The sequence below is a fragment of the Protomyctophum bolini genome (assembly GCF_963924005.1).
Source record: "Protomyctophum bolini genome assembly, chromosome: 5".
Lineage (NCBI taxonomy): Eukaryota > Metazoa > Chordata > Actinopteri > Myctophiformes > Myctophidae > Protomyctophum > Protomyctophum bolini.
The window spans coordinates 6573445-6589152 of NC_137866.1; the positions used below are offsets into that span (position 1 = coordinate 6573445).

The window sequence follows — 15708 nt, forward strand, 5'->3', positions numbered from 1 at the left end:
AGACAGACAGACAGGCAGGCAGGCAGACAGACAGACAGACAGACAGACAGACAGACAGACAGACAGACAGACAGACAGACAGACAGACAGACAGACAGACAGACAGACAGACAGGCAGGCAGGCAGACAGACAGACAGACAGACACTGCACGTTGTTCCATTCTATGAAACGTGGCTGTCTGATTTCACACACACACACACACACACACACACACACACACACACACACACACACAATGGGTGAATGTACAAAATGTTACACAATCGTGGGATAAAAACAAAAGACAGAATATAGCCTACCTTCTTTCTGCAAAACAGGTTGTAACCCGTCAGGCCTCCTGCAGGGGGCGCTGTGGGCCGTCAGGCCTCCTGTTTCTAGATCTGTTTCCCACCCAGTTCTAGAGGAGAAAAGGCAAAGTTTAAGGCCCTCATTTATCAATCGAGTGTAAAATCTGCCACAGATTCGAGTGCAGGTTTCGTAGTACACCCACGTCGCCACGGCATTTATAAAGTGATCGCAAACAGCTGATCCTTCCTTAATTTCGTTCTGACGTTAATAAATGTGACGGCTGAAATCTATCTGGCACGCCCTATGAAATCAAGCCTCGCCCTCGTTTTTGCGACTGAACACATGAAATACGACCTGTGGGAACCATGGAAACCATGGAAAAAAAGTTTCTCCCGTGCCGTGCTGCCCGCCTCACCCACCTCTCTCACACACACGCACACACACACACACACACACACACACACACACACACACACACACACACACACACACACACACACACACAGAAGCACACGCAACTTGCAAGCCCAACTAACTGGTGTCTTGTTAAATAAATAAAGAACGAACACCTGCATGAATTAAATAAAGTTGTAGGCCTACCCTGTCTGTTTCCCTCTCACGTCGCTTGCCTTGCTCTCATGTCCACGCACACACGCACCTACATACATCGACATCGCATCGCCATGAATGGAATTAGTTTGTAGGCTGGCCTATATACATTTTACCCATTCGTGCGCAGTGCACGGCGAAGGCGTGATACTGCGCACTGCTGTGATATTAAAGTCCTGTGGATGACTCAGTGATGCCTGCATGAGAGATAGGCTTTCATGTCGTCAAGGGGTCCGTCTCAATATGCCGACGGTCCATTGGTCCGATCGACAACCTACCTCAAACCCTCACCCTAACCCTAACCTCCCCCGGGGCAGACACCTAAACCTAACCTTAACCCTCACCCTAACCCTAACCTCCCCCGGGGCAGACACCTAAACCTAACCACCCACCCTCTCCCGACCCCCAGCGCACCTCGGACCAATGCTCCTTCGGAGCAATGTTCCGTCGGATCATAGGGTGCTTCTCGTCGTGAAGGCAGTCATAATCAACGTTGTAGTGATTTGATCATTGATGAACGAATCATAAACATATGGATGAAGGCTTGCCGCTTGCATGTGTGCTGGTATGTTTTGGCGACGCACGCCGCGGTCCCGTCCTCCCGAGTCCGACCCCCGAAAATGATCTTGCTGTCAAAACTGTCAAAACCTGTCTAAGCACTTATTTAAATGGTGAATGATTAAGCCCCTTACGCCTATAGCCTCCTAGTACTTACTACAAATAGGCAAGCTGTATGCTTGTCATTGTCACTTGGAAATAAAGGCGTTTAGTCCATTCATGCCTTTTCTTTTAAATAATATCATAATCACATGAATAGTGTTGGCATAATTATAAATTCAATGTTAAATTAGGTTGGTCAGTAAGGGGGTTAATGGCAAATGGTGCATTTATATATATAGCACTTTTGGTGCTTTACATTCACCCATTCACACACCGGAGGAGGGGGAAAACAGGCAAGGCATGCACCAACTCATCAGCAGTTTAAGGGGTTCAGTCAGTTCAACATTTCAACAGGACATTTCAACCCAGGATCGAAACTTCGCTCTATCTACCTCCTGAGCCACTGCCCACCCCTGATATTTATTTTGTAGTAGATTGTAGTAATTGTGATAATAATACATTGGCTTGGTGGAAAGTGTTTCTGGTATATTGCGAGTTTAGATTCATTACAAAGCTCTGACTGTTGGTTTCCATACGTGTATCATGTGCAGGTTTAGAGTAGCCCGATCATCAGACTGTATAGAGATGCAGTCCACTCAGAGAGTGGGCGGCGTCTTTGGACTGGATCCAGGCTAGGTTTAGAGGGTGTGGTGGAATTTATGAATGATTTGAAATTATTTCCTAAGGATGTTGAAATGCGGAGCCGGGGATTAAACCTGTCCAGTGTCTACGGTATCACCACGTTGCTATAGTAACTAATGTTTTCACATAATTGTAGTGGAGTAAAAGTAAACTATTTGCCTCTGAGATGTAGTGGAGTAAAAGTACTGGAAATTGAAATCCTCAAGTGAAGTACAAATATCTCAAAACTTAACTTAAGTACAGTACTTAAGTAAATGTAAATGTTAAAGTAAAGGTTACTTTCCACCACATCATGTCAGCCCACTATCAGAGGGTTGTGCACACGACAGACAGACAGACAGAGTCAAATGAAAGTAGATACGGGTCAAGAATATACGGGTCACAACTGGTTAGTATGTCAACCAACACTTTGTCAGAAAATAGTCAGATTGACATCAAACTACGAACAGCATGCTCTTTTGTGTGTCTAAGAGCTCTATAGGGTCCACTAGGCCTATACATAACTTGAATACAGTTAAATACAGTTAAATACAGTTAAATACATGTATACTGAAGGTCAACCTTTTTTCCACAATTCTCAGAAAAGCCATTACATAGCTCACCCCAACCCAGTGTTTGGTCTGTTCAAAGGGGGTGGGGTTTATTGTGCCATCTGATTTGACGTGTGTGTGTGTGTGTGTGTGTGTGTGTGTGTGTGTGTGTGTGTGTGTGTGTGTGTGTGTGTGTGTGTGTGTGTGCAGACCCAGTGCTGTTTGTGATTTGGGAGAAATAACAAAAAGCACTAAAGCCATTTGCTCACCAAAGGTTCCTGAACTACAAAGTTCAAGAACTACAATTAGTTCCTTATAACCGTATCTCCACCAGACACAGAGAACCGGGATTCTGCAACCAATTGGCAGAAAGTAATTTTGTGTTGGTGCAGGTCATGACATCATCCTCATCATTAGGCACGAGAGTTGCGTTCCTCTTCCTCGTTCTCCAGCTGATGGGCAGGCCTGTAGCGGGCCACACCTCTACGGTCCACCGTCCGGAGGGCAGGGTTCCGGTGGGTGTTCTCCATACTGCCCACCGAGGTGTACCCTTTATCATAGAGCACACAGTAGGGGACATACAGTGTCCTGAGGAAGGACCAGATGTCATGATAGGTCCAGTCCAGCAGAGGGTTGACTCTCATGTAATCTGGCCAGCCGGGGTCAGTAGGACACATGCGTGTGAGAGTGTGCGAGTAAGGGTCAGTTCTCCTGGTTCCCATCAGTACCGCTCCGAGTTCTGGCCTCCTCTCCTTAAGTTCACCGAGCGCCTGACGAATAGTGCCCTCCATCGAGATCAGCTCCAGGTCGTATCTCTTGATGCTGTCCTGGATAAAGTGTTCCATTTCTGGAAACTCAGAGACGGTACGAATGTAGAGAGCTTTTAGCTTGCCTTTACGATCTGGACACCTTCGTTTCAGAGCGGCGTAGTAGAGATGTATCAGAGCGGTACAGTCTTTTCCTCCATTGAATCCAACACATACCTCCTCGGAGGGGTAACGGTCCATCGCCTCCTCTATTGTCCTCAGAGCTGAAGACACTTTGTCTCCCAGCGGACGACCGCTGTTAGCCAATCTGTGGACCTCTGCTGGAGCGATGGACACAGGGTCAGTGACCAGAGGAACCACGCTGCCTTTAGGCAGCTGTTCCAGCAGCTCTACTCGAGCGCGCTCCACCTCCTCTGGGCTGTCCGAGTCCAGGACCATCTTGACACGGCAGTAGTTGCTCAGCCAGTCTGGGTATGACCCCAGGCATACCCTCTTCCCCAAGCTGGCCTGGAGCCGCGTCAGAGCCGTGGCGATGTCCACCTCATCTGCATCCACAAATACCTCTCTGGTGTGAAACGCGGTACCCGAACCAGCAAACAGATGTTGCACACTGTTGAAGGTTCTCTGCAGCTGGGAGGGAATGCCAGGAAATATGTACACATTACGAACGCTTACTAGGGGGTATCGTAGGGGGGTTTCAGTTTGGGGGTCCTTGCTGAAGTGGAGCATGGCGGAGCACGGTACCATGGCAAGCTTCATAGCAGCACTGTCTTTCTCCAGCGCCCCAAAAGACTCCTCTACCAGCCGGGACAGCTCTGGGTGGGGGTGTAGCTCCTCCTGGAATGCCATGGCAACGCTCTGAAAGGTGACGTCGTCATGGGTGGGGCCAATGCCTCCCGAGGTGAGGAGGTGGGTGTACTGGGGGGAGAGGAGTGCCACCTCCCTGGCAATCACCTCTGGCACATCTGGGATTATCGTAATGCGCTCAACGCGCACACCCAGCTTTCTCAGTGCATGACAAAGAAACACACTGTTGCTGTCCACTGTGTGACCCTTGAGAATCTCGTCTCCGATGATGAGGATGGCTGCCGTGGTGGCTCCACCTTTGACCCGGGTGAAAGAGGAGGAGGAGCCAGAACTTCTGTGGATTTCAGCCATTGTTGCCTTGGTAACCGGAGTATGAACTACACTCCTGAGTCGGAACACCGCTTTGCCGAACCTACTAATATGCATTTAAACATGACGGGCATATCTGAATTCAATATGGTAGAGAACTAACAACATGCACCTTACATAGGCTGACCAGAACTCTTCATGTCTGACGTCGCTCACAACACAAACCGTAGCCATGCCAATCTGTGATTTTAAAGATTTATTTTTCTTTTCTGCCTTTTTATTTTGTTTTACCCATCTGTGTCAATTATCTAATGTGATCGTGGCTCGCTACACTTCCTCTGCCAGCACGGGGGAGGACAGCGGACTGACCTCATGCTTCCTTCTATGCATGAGGAGTCCAAGCTGCTTCTTTTCACCTGACAGGGGGGGAGTTTCATATAGATTTCTGTATCTGTCTCTCTGTGTCCCTTTATTCCTATATATGGAGTTCTGTGTCAGGCATGCTCGAATATGAAGTGTTGTAATGTCAGAACAGGCCAGCTCCATGCATATATGGCATGCCCAAATATGGAGTCTATGCAGATGTCAGAACATATTTGTGGTATCAGAACAAGCCAGCTCCATATATGGCGCCTGGGCATTTCGTGGCGGTTCTGGACAACCATGGGTCTGACCAACTCGACACTGGGCATTGCACTCCCTGCAGGGGTGTGCAGTTTGAAGTTGGTGGGCCAAGCGGTTCTTGAGTTATATGCATTACAGACGACACGTGGTGCATTTATAGATAGATATACACATTGGTGAAGACATTTCTTGGTAAGAAATGTATTCCCAGATTTGACATTATACTGATAATATTCCCTGACTACCCATGGAACTAGTACACAAATACCAGTAGTACACAATTTGAATCAATTGATGTACTGAATATGACACACACCCAGTGAAATAAAATATCAGCATGAACAAACACTGAGACGGAAAAATGAATAATCTACATTTCAGCAAATATACTGGTCAACTGGAAACAAATAATACAATTATATAACAAATTGAGCTGGCCTTCAAATATTGACTTGTACAAGTAGGCTATACTATACTGCATCCATTTCTTAAATTAAGTTGCAATATGAATTCAATCTTTAATTTGTTTCCACTTTACCTATAGAAGACAGTGGTCTGGTTTCTGTAGAGGGCTGGTGACATAACAGTAATTAGTCTGCATGGCTCTTTTCATGTTTTGCATTTCAATACTGTGTGTCTATGGACAGTTTCCCATAGACACGTACCCACTACCCAGTATTGAAATGCAAAACATCACAACTGGACATCTCTTCATACAGGTGTAAATTACCTCAAATAGGACAATCATCTCCCCTCAGAGGAGGAATGTTTGACACGTCTTCAGTCTGAACTGATCTAATATATAATATACTCACATTGTTAAGTTTGAAAAACTTAACAAAAAACGAAACGAAAGTGATAAAATAATAATTGTATTTCTAGGCTACTGTTCCACACTCCCGACTCCTGCCCAGGTGATGGCGGTAACGCACCACTCAAAGCTGGTTTGCCAACAGTAAATAAACTCCGAATAAGAAAAAAAAAAAAGAGGGTGTTTGTTTTGCGGAAGAGGAAACGTGCAATTCTCTGCTGCAAAACAATAACGTCAATAAGCAAGTAAAGTGAGTATTTTTTATCTTTATTTTTTTTATTATATGAGGCCGATGGTTGTGAACTGCGAGGTAACACTAGCTTGCTTCAAATCACATCCTAGCTGTTTATGTATTTTTGTAGTTGGGTCTCACGCGCGAACGACTTTATTGATAACGCATACATCATCCATGCAACCCTGATGCAACCTCTCAACGCTAAGTTTGAGGGAAATTACTTATTGCTTCTTAACGAATTACTTTACTTTGTATTACAGTTTTATCGTCAGATAGAGGGTGGCCATCATGTCACAGAGGAGGTCGAGGGGGGGACAGAGCCAACCTCAGAGCCAGGGCAGAGGAAGAGGAAAACGGGTAAAAGACTGGTCACTATCACTGTACTTTCAACTTTGCACGCAAAATATACTATTTTTTTGGAATCTAGAGTTGTAACAACTCTTGACAGCCCATGCCAAACAGAAATGTATCATGAAAATGTATAGACCTAGAATGCCTGTGGTCATTTAATTATACTTAAATTTTCATTTGCATGCGCCGTTTCCTGATAGATATGAACATGTACGGCATAAATGTGATAAATGCTCCGTTTGTACTCACCCATTAAATAATTCCAAAGACGTGGAGTGAAATATGGTCCTCTAGTTTTATATCCATGTGAAAGTTCTGGCACAAAACGTGTATTTAGTGAATTATCTCCACTTTTTCAAGAGATACACACGGACGCCTTTCTCTCCAGCGAGGGGGGGGGGGGGGGCGGAAAGATCGATGAACTGATTTTACAAATACGTCCTGTTTACCGCAGACGTCATCACCAATTGACCAGGGAAACACAAAAGTTTGCAGTCACACAATTGGCAGGTGGTGTGATTAATTACCCAGCACCTATCGCAAAGCACCTGCCAATTGTGTGACCGCAAACTTTTGTGTTTCCCTGGTCAACTGGTGATGACGTCTGCGGTAAACAGGACGTATTTGCGAATGCAAAGAGCACTTACTATGAGACCTAGCAGATCATGTCTGTGTCCCCCCCCTTTGTGCCCATTGATTGATTGATTGAAATCTTTATTAACAGTTTGCAGAATTACAGTACATTTCAAGCACAAACTCAATACAAAGACTGTTAACTGTGAGTGGACGACCCAATTAAGCCTTACACTTGTTTACAACAGGGTCCACATTGTTCAATTCATCAAAACATTTAGAGACAAACAAATAGACACTTCTATGTAGTTAAAGAACAGAACAGGAATTCATCATATAGGAAGCGAAAAGGGAATAATATGGAGCTGAATGATTTGTTTGTGATTGATGCAACACACTCCATATTTGGACGTATAGCTGCTTTGGGGAGTCCTTATATGGTTAAAAAAAATAATAACTTAAAAAAAAATCTTAAAAAAACCCAAATATGTACGAGCTGCGTTCGCTTCCCGCGTTTGCGCGTCTTACTGGTTGTAAAATCAGTTCATCGATCTTTCCGCAAGTTCTACAAAAAATCATGGATGTGAAATACTGTGCATACTGTATGTAACAACAAGAGCCGTTCTAGGGCTAGAAAATGTATTGTTTTCAACTATGTTAAACTAAGCCAACATTTCAGCTGTACATAAAGCTTGGATTATAACCTCTTTGTATCTGTCAAGTTTTTGTTTCATAAAAATCCCACATGATATGAGCTACTCGTATCTGTCTATAAATTCTCTGCAGTTGATTATTTAAGTGGTGGAGTTTGGATGCGCTTGCAAGTCACAACGTTCTGCTGTGTGATGTGTTTCAGAGCGCCGCCTCAGATACTTTGGTGGGTGAAGGAGAGGATGACGATATTACATTCACTCAGCCGAGCACATCACAGGTCCAGCGAGGACTGGAGAAGCTCACACAGGCCCAGGTTGACCAAAAGGTAATGATTGGCACAAAGCACACATGGTGTCTGTGGGGGGGGAAGTGAACATACCTTTCATGTTGTTTTTTAATCACACACGTTGTCTTTCTTTCCATCAGACTGCAGAGGTGGTGCAGTACTTCCTGGTGAAGGATCAGAAAAAGCTTCCCATACGTCGATCAGGTATGTCACAGTCTCAGACACGAACGCCTCACGGTCGTTGCATTTGTGTTTTAAGTCCGATACACCATTCCTCTTCTCTCTCCTCTAGACCTTGTGAAACATGTGGTGGTGAAAGAGTACAGAAACGTCTACCCTGAGATCTTGAAGAGAGCGTCACAGATCTTTGAGCAGGTGTGTACTGAGCTACAGGTTCACATGGGCTGCCCTGACAAAGGTTTGTTGGGTTTCAGTGTAAAGGTTGTGATGACAATAAGCCAGAAACGCACAACTCACAATCTTAATATCAAACCATCAACCAGTTTGGTTTAAAATGAATGAATATTCATAAAGAGACTGCGCGCAAGACATGAATCAGTCTTAATCAGCCTTGCAAACGGGGAGCGATATAACGCGCATATAGTTCATTTTTCAATGAGACCTGTGTTTTAGCCCGGAGAAGTCGCGGTGCAACAACGCAAGCGTATTTACGCGAGCGCGGTCCCGTCTAAAAAGAAAGAAAGAAAGGACAGAATAACTCCCTCAACATCATGTGATGTTGAGCGACTGATAGGCCCTCATTCTGCTCAAGGACTGACAATGAGTTGGAGTTTTGAACTTCCACCTCACCCTGTCGATCCTCTTCCTTGCAGGTCTTTGGTCTTAAACTGGTTGAAATCGATACCAAAAATCACATCTACATCCTGATTAATAAGCTGGAGACGGCTGAGGGAGACGCGTGAGTGTCTTGTTTTGTATTTCAACCCAGATATTTCACCATAGATTATCCACATCAATTGTTTTCAATGGCCATTGTTTTAATACATTTTGATAGCTGGATTTAATTGTTAAAAATGTTGTTTAAGGCTGTTGTTGGGGCCTACAAACGCCAAAACGGGTCTGCTCTTTGTGATCTTAAGCACCATTTTCATGAAAGGAGGAGCGGTCAAAGAATGTAAGTACTAGCTTTCTGGATGATGGTCACGGAAGTATCGGTTCATTTGTCCAATTAATTGACATATTATGTTACACAGAGGCACATAATGGTCAAAATAACATCTCTCTGGTCATGATTTGTGTTTCAGCTCTCATCTGGAACGCACTGAAGAAATTACGTGTCGACCAGGGGTAAGACGGATTCTGTCTATGTGTTGTCTTTCCTTGTTCTCATATCAAGCATAAATCTTGGCAATCTTTTGGTACTGCCCCTGAGAATAATGCATTTTGTAAATTAGGTTTTTTTTTCTTTTTTTTCTCACATTCAGTGTTTGTTAAACATCATACTCTGTAATGCTAACCATTTTCTGATGTAAAGCATCAGCTGTCAGCCTCATAGTCAAGTATGATGCCCACGTAACCCAGTGCTTTGGTCCTTTTATGGAAGGTACATCGTAATTAATGCTTTTGTTGTGATGCTCTACAGAGAGAGGCATGAAGAGTTTGGCGATGTAAAGAAGGTGGTCACAGATGAATTTGTACGTCAAAGGTGAGAAACTGAGAATTGCTCTCTCTCCTGGCTAAAATTAACGGATCTATTTTTACCTGTTCAAAAAAAGCTTCTATAGCCCATAGATATGTGACCAGATTTGACTGAGAGACTGCCATCGCGCACATTCTAGGAGAAAAACATTCCCCCCCCCCCCCAATGAGTTAATAGCACAGGCAGACTCTAAATATGAAATAAATGCTTAAACATGTAGCTAGGTGTAATGTTAGAGACCACAGAAGTGAACCTTTCAAGCCTGTTTTCTCAACTCGCTGTTTTCTGCAAGACATTACTCTATACTATAATATAAGCCATATCTCCAAAACTGGTGGGTCAAACTGAACAACCAATATGTCAATTTGTACCTATGATTCCCTGCTTTCATATGACATGAAAAAACAAAAATTCAAAAAAATCCAATGGCAGTCTCTCAGTCAAATGTGGTCACATATAGATATAAAAGTTTTCAATTATGTGTTTCTAGAGCAGTGGTTCTAAAACTTTTCAGGTTGAGACCCAAAAGAGATTAGACGTTTGCCTGGGACCCAAACTAGTGAAAATAGCAGATCTACAAGCACGCACCATGTCGCTTCGAGTTACAAGCTTATATTACCTATTCTATAGGTTATGTTTTATTTAAGTAAAATCAGAAAATAGTGTTAATTTTCAATGTAGCATTTGTGTGTTTTTGTGCACATCAAGGTACCTGGAATATGTCAGAATTCCTCACACAGAGCCAATTGAGCATGAGTTTCACTGGGGTCAACGTGCAGAATTGGAAGTGTCAAAAATCAAAATCCTGGAGTTTATGGGTCAGGTAAGCTGTGTATATCTGTTTGTGCCATGTTGTGTATGCACCTACAAAAACTCACCTCTCCTAGTGCTAGACAAGCAAACAATATAGAATCTATATATATATATATATATATATATATATATATATATACTGTCTGCTTGTCTAGCAGGCGAGGCAACATCTACTCATCTTCATATACTATAGCTGTTTGCCAGTGAAGTCCTTGGGCCCCTGAAACCTATTACATTGTACTACATCTATTAGTGTATTTCTCCTGTCCTTGAATAGTCAAGGTTGCTCCACCAGTGTTGACAAGAGCTGACTGCCAAGTAACTAATTTAAAGTACTGCTGTTACATGGCCTAAAAGCCATTTAGTTTCACATCATTAAAGCACCACTTTTCAACCTATCTTCATATACTAGGTCCTCACTAATAATCATGATCAAATAGCACAATTTCTTTCTACTCAGTCTCTCATAGGACGGCTATGGTCAGTTCAGAAGCCCGTCCACCAGTGACATCATCGATGGGGAATCCAAGCTAATATTTATACCACAGGCTTTCTATTCCTGAAAAGTTGCAATGCGATAATGGAAGCCATCGTTCTCACGATAATAAAAAGCTAAACATTTTTTGGGAAAAAAATATTGTTTAAAAAAACAAATCTGCCTAACGATGTCACTGGTGGACGGATTTCTGAACTGCCCACAGCCCTCATATGAGACAGACTGAGTAGAAAAGAATTGTGGAATTTTAGCATGAACATTAGTGAGGATTATATGAAGATAGGTTGAAAAGTGGTCCTTTACGGACTGTCTACTGTAAATCATTTCATGTATTGTGCCCTAACCAAAGTTGTGCAATGACTTATTTATTTTATAGATCCATGACCAGGACCCTAAGACCTGGAGTCAGCCATACAGAGAGGCCACCAGCAACACCCAAGCCAGCACCAGTAGTCAAAGATAATCACTTTTGTTTGGGAGGGGGCTTCATTACAGATCAACCCAGTTAACCCATTCTGACCTGAGATCAGATTCATACGAGGTTTCCACGGGACACACACTGGTCTGATTAACCCATTCTGACCTGAGATCAGATTCTAAAAATGTCAGTCGTTCTTCGAATTTTTCAAAAATAGCAGACCAACAAGCTCGTATCGCGCCACTCGGTGGCGCGATATGAGCTTGTAGATCTGCTATTTTTCAATAGCTAAAGCATAACATGATGCCAACACCAAAATGGGTGCCCGGTCAGAATGGGTTAGGATTGCTCCTGTCCTGAATATTTTCGAGTGGTTACTCATTAAGAGGGTCAATGCCACTGTGACACATCTCACACAGTAAGGCATTTTGTTTGTGTTAAAATGTAGTACGTATTTACCGGTATGTACATACAAGTAGTATGAGAGATGGGTGGGTTTTCTGCATTGGGACAATTCAGATACATTCAGGTATACGTTTTGTAATCTCACTGATCTTTTACTGTATTTTGTGTATATTATACTACCAGGTAAAATGTTCACACTGTTATTAGAATTTATGTTCACTTAGTTACACCACATAATTGTTCATTGCACAGAAACTTCTTAAGAGATTGTGTGAGATAACCAAGGCTGTGTTCAGTCCTGGGGATGACAGGGAGGCCTTCATAGCAGCTATAGGCCAGCAGTCGAGGTGGACGGGTGGGAAATTTGGTATATAGTCTTTTTTTTATTGGCCTAAAACATTACATGTATTCATGAATGTGACCCTACCATTAACATCCTATGGCCGGTAAAAATGTCAAACTTTCCTTTCTGAGTCTATTCCAAGCATTAGTTTTGCACAAAATACACTCCTTTGGCTAAAAACAGCCATAATGTGCTGACCTCATTGTGTTTTTTTTGTGCAAAACTAATGCTTGGAATCAGAATCATGGAAACCCCCTAGCTTGACATGTCACATGCTACTTAAAGCATAAGGAAAGTGACATTTTGGCCTGCCATAGGATGTTAATGAAAAAAAGAATTGCCCAATACCCACAGCCAGTGGATTGATGAATGTATGTGTGTGTGTGTGTGTGTGTATATATATATACAATATTTTAGGCCAATAAAAAAATACTATATAGCCTGTCAGATGCCAGACTACTACTCCTGCCATACTGATTATTCATAGAATAGTCCTACCTTTTAGCCTTCCTATTTCATATTTTGACATTTGCATTAGTGTCTCCTCAACCCCAGCCACATTCAGCCAAAGGCCAGGGTACCGAGGCTATTCAGCCTCTGGACCGTTTAATAAAATTATTCTTTGTAGACTTTTTTAGTCTCCATTATTTCCTTCCATAGCTTCTTCATTGGCAAAATATATTGTAGTGTACAACATGGTTCTGTGCAAATATACTACACTGTGTGTGTGTGTGTGTGTTAATGACCCAAGCTAGATCTGCCATTAGAAAATAGCAGATCTACAATCTCAACACATTGTGATGCATACAATATTTGCCTATGAGATGTAAAGTAAAAGTATTGAAAGTAAAAAATAAAAATGTAATCAAGTACAGAACTTGAGTTCATAGTACTTAGTTACTTTACAGTACACCATTGTTAAGTAGAAGTAGCAATGTACAAAAGTATTGGTATAAAAATATACGTAATTTAATTTAAGCTTGTAGATTTGCTATTTTCAAAGTGTTTAATGTATGTTTTCAAATGGAGTAATGGCTTCAAACTTTTACGAGTATGTACCACTGCCATTAACATTGTTTCACCAGCAGATGGCAATCAAGAGCATGAAACAGTCACAATGGGACATTTGTTTGTGGACAGAAGTTGACACTGACCCCGTCCCCTTTGACCTGCTTTTAAGATTTTACGAAAATCAACAATTTGATAGTTATTTACTGAGACCATCCAAACAAATTAGAAATTAGTTTAGACTTGGCAGTCTCATTTCCCATTACATTACCAAATAAACACACAGCTGCTACCAAATGACATGGCAGAAAACCTTAAATGTTAAACATGTTTTTAGTTTAACATACAGTACATGAAATAAGCTATATTCAGCCAGCACAAAGTGGAAAACAATGAAGCATGGACTGAAGACTCATGTATGCTAGTATTTGAGACATTAACAAAAGATGGACACAAGACCAATACAGCCTACTGTAAAATGACAGGATGTTAGTCCTAGGCCCAGTTTACCAGGTGGTAAAATTAAATGAGTGTCACTCAATTTTAGAATTCACATTATACCAATGGCATAAGATAACGAAGGATTGGTTTTAGGACAACTCTGTGAAAGTCCTTGAGTGGCACAGCCAGAGCCCAGACTTGAACCCCATTGAGCATCTCTTGAAGGACCTGAAAATAGCTGTGCAGCAACGCTCCCCGTCTAACCAGTAACCTGACAGAGGATCTGCAGAGAAGATACCCCAAATTCAAGTGTGCCAAACTTGTAGGATCATTCCGAAAGTAATTAAGGCTGTAATTGCTGCCAAAGGTGGCTCAACTTCAAGAGTGTGACTACTTATGTGTATTTCCAGTTTTTAATAAATTAACAAAATATTTGAAAAAAGACTTTTTTCACTTCATCATTATGGGGTATTGTGTAGATTGATGAGGAAAAAAACTAATTTTATCAATTTTGAAATGAGGCTGTAACAAAAAGTGAAGGGGAGTGAATACTTTCCGGATGCACTGTATATATATATATATATATATATATATATATATATAGTGGGTCTCTGTAGGTGAAGTTGAGACGTCCACAGCTAATCACACAATGACTGGACCATGTGCACATGTGGTCAATGCAGGGAGCAATAGTGCTTCAATACAATGGAAAGAAATGCACCCTTAAATCAGAATTTAAATTATATCTTTACCATTTATGACCATATGCAATTTGTCCCAACAGCAGCATCCTGAGAACCACAATTTATGCCATTCGTCGACATGTAACAAGACTTAATAGCTCATAAGCTTGTCATAGAAATCAACTCTGTACTGTTGCTTTGGTCAGCATAAATAATTGCAATCAACATGCATTGCCTAAGGAAACTCCACATTGCTTCGTTGTTTTCTAATATCAGTTTGAAAATATTTTTCCTACAGTTTGACAAGGCAATCAGTCACTATATTTATTATATAATAAATAGAAGTTGTTCCAGGAAGCATAATGCCCGTTTGTTGTGATTAAGAATAGGTTCTGTGGGCCTGGGTTTCCTGAAGATGCCATACCCATTTAAAGTTCAGTTTCACATAGCATTGCTTGAGTGGCACAGCAGCAGATTTTATCACCCATTTGAACTCTTGAAATTAGGCACTGGGCCTGTTAACCAGGATAAAAGAAAGGATCCGCACACTATAGCTCCATTTGTCAGTAATTTGTTTTGTGGTTACAGTCAGACGATACAAGCTCATGCTTTTCAGACTTGACCGCATATTTCAACCAGAAACATGACACCTTCAAATGTTTCCGAAGCTATGGGAAACTGGGCATGCCACCTTCAGGAAACCCAGGACTTCCTAGTTATGAACCAACTCCATTATGCTTACCGAAGCAACAGCAGAACTATGATTTTTGTATAATGGTTTCTGGATTTGAGTTCCACTTCCATCTAGTAGAGGCTAGATGGACAATACATGGGGATACATTGTATTGCAGCCCTTTGTTTTTCTGTAGTCAATGTTGAGGGGGAAATATTAATATACAACAAACAGCCTTATCATTTAATTCTAGACAATTTTATACATTTGTTCTAAATGGCTCCCGATTGGTGTCCAAGAAAACAAGGGGGAAATTGTCTTCAGATTTAACACATTAAGCCCTGCATGAGGCAGACTCTACAAAGGCCTTCTAAATCAGTAGTATTCACACAATAGCAGATGAACAAGCTCGCAGCATGGCAAGAAGTGACAATCTGTGAGCTTGTATATCCGTTATTTTTAATAGACAAGGCACAAATCTAAAATGACAGATGGTTTCTCACGTTTAATGGGTTAAAAACAAACACTCCCTGGGCAGCATTATACATGGTGTCCTTACAGGACAATTGCGGACAAAAATAACAGCCTTTTTGATCTCAAATTACTGGCTATGGGGTCCAT

General features: G+C 42.0%; 2 protein-coding genes across 2 annotated transcripts; one reads left to right on the forward strand and one right to left on the reverse strand.

The window, feature by feature from the left end:
* Positions 1-3143: 3143 nt before the first annotated feature.
* LOC308316221 (FAD synthase-like) lies at positions 3144-4655 on the reverse strand (the record flags this gene model as incomplete). The annotated part of the gene is made up of 1 exon (XM_080764692.1): positions 3144-4655. The coding sequence occupies one exon, from the start codon at positions 4653-4655 to the stop codon at positions 3144-3146; it is 1512 nt and encodes a 503-aa protein (XP_080620818.1).
* A 1584-nt stretch (positions 4656-6239) lies between these two features.
* On the forward strand, positions 6240-12927 carry ndnl2 (necdin-like 2). Its single transcript, XM_080764214.1, has 11 exons — positions 6240-6298; positions 6544-6640; positions 8064-8186; positions 8288-8351; positions 8440-8522; positions 8981-9066; positions 9194-9282; positions 9413-9455; positions 9751-9813; positions 10516-10630; positions 11493-12927. Exons 2-11 carry the CDS (start codon positions 6572-6574, stop codon positions 11577-11579), a joined length of 822 nt encoding a protein of 273 aa, XP_080620340.1. The 5' UTR covers positions 6240-6298; positions 6544-6571; the 3' UTR covers positions 11580-12927.
* Positions 12928-15708: the final 2781 nt, after the last annotated feature.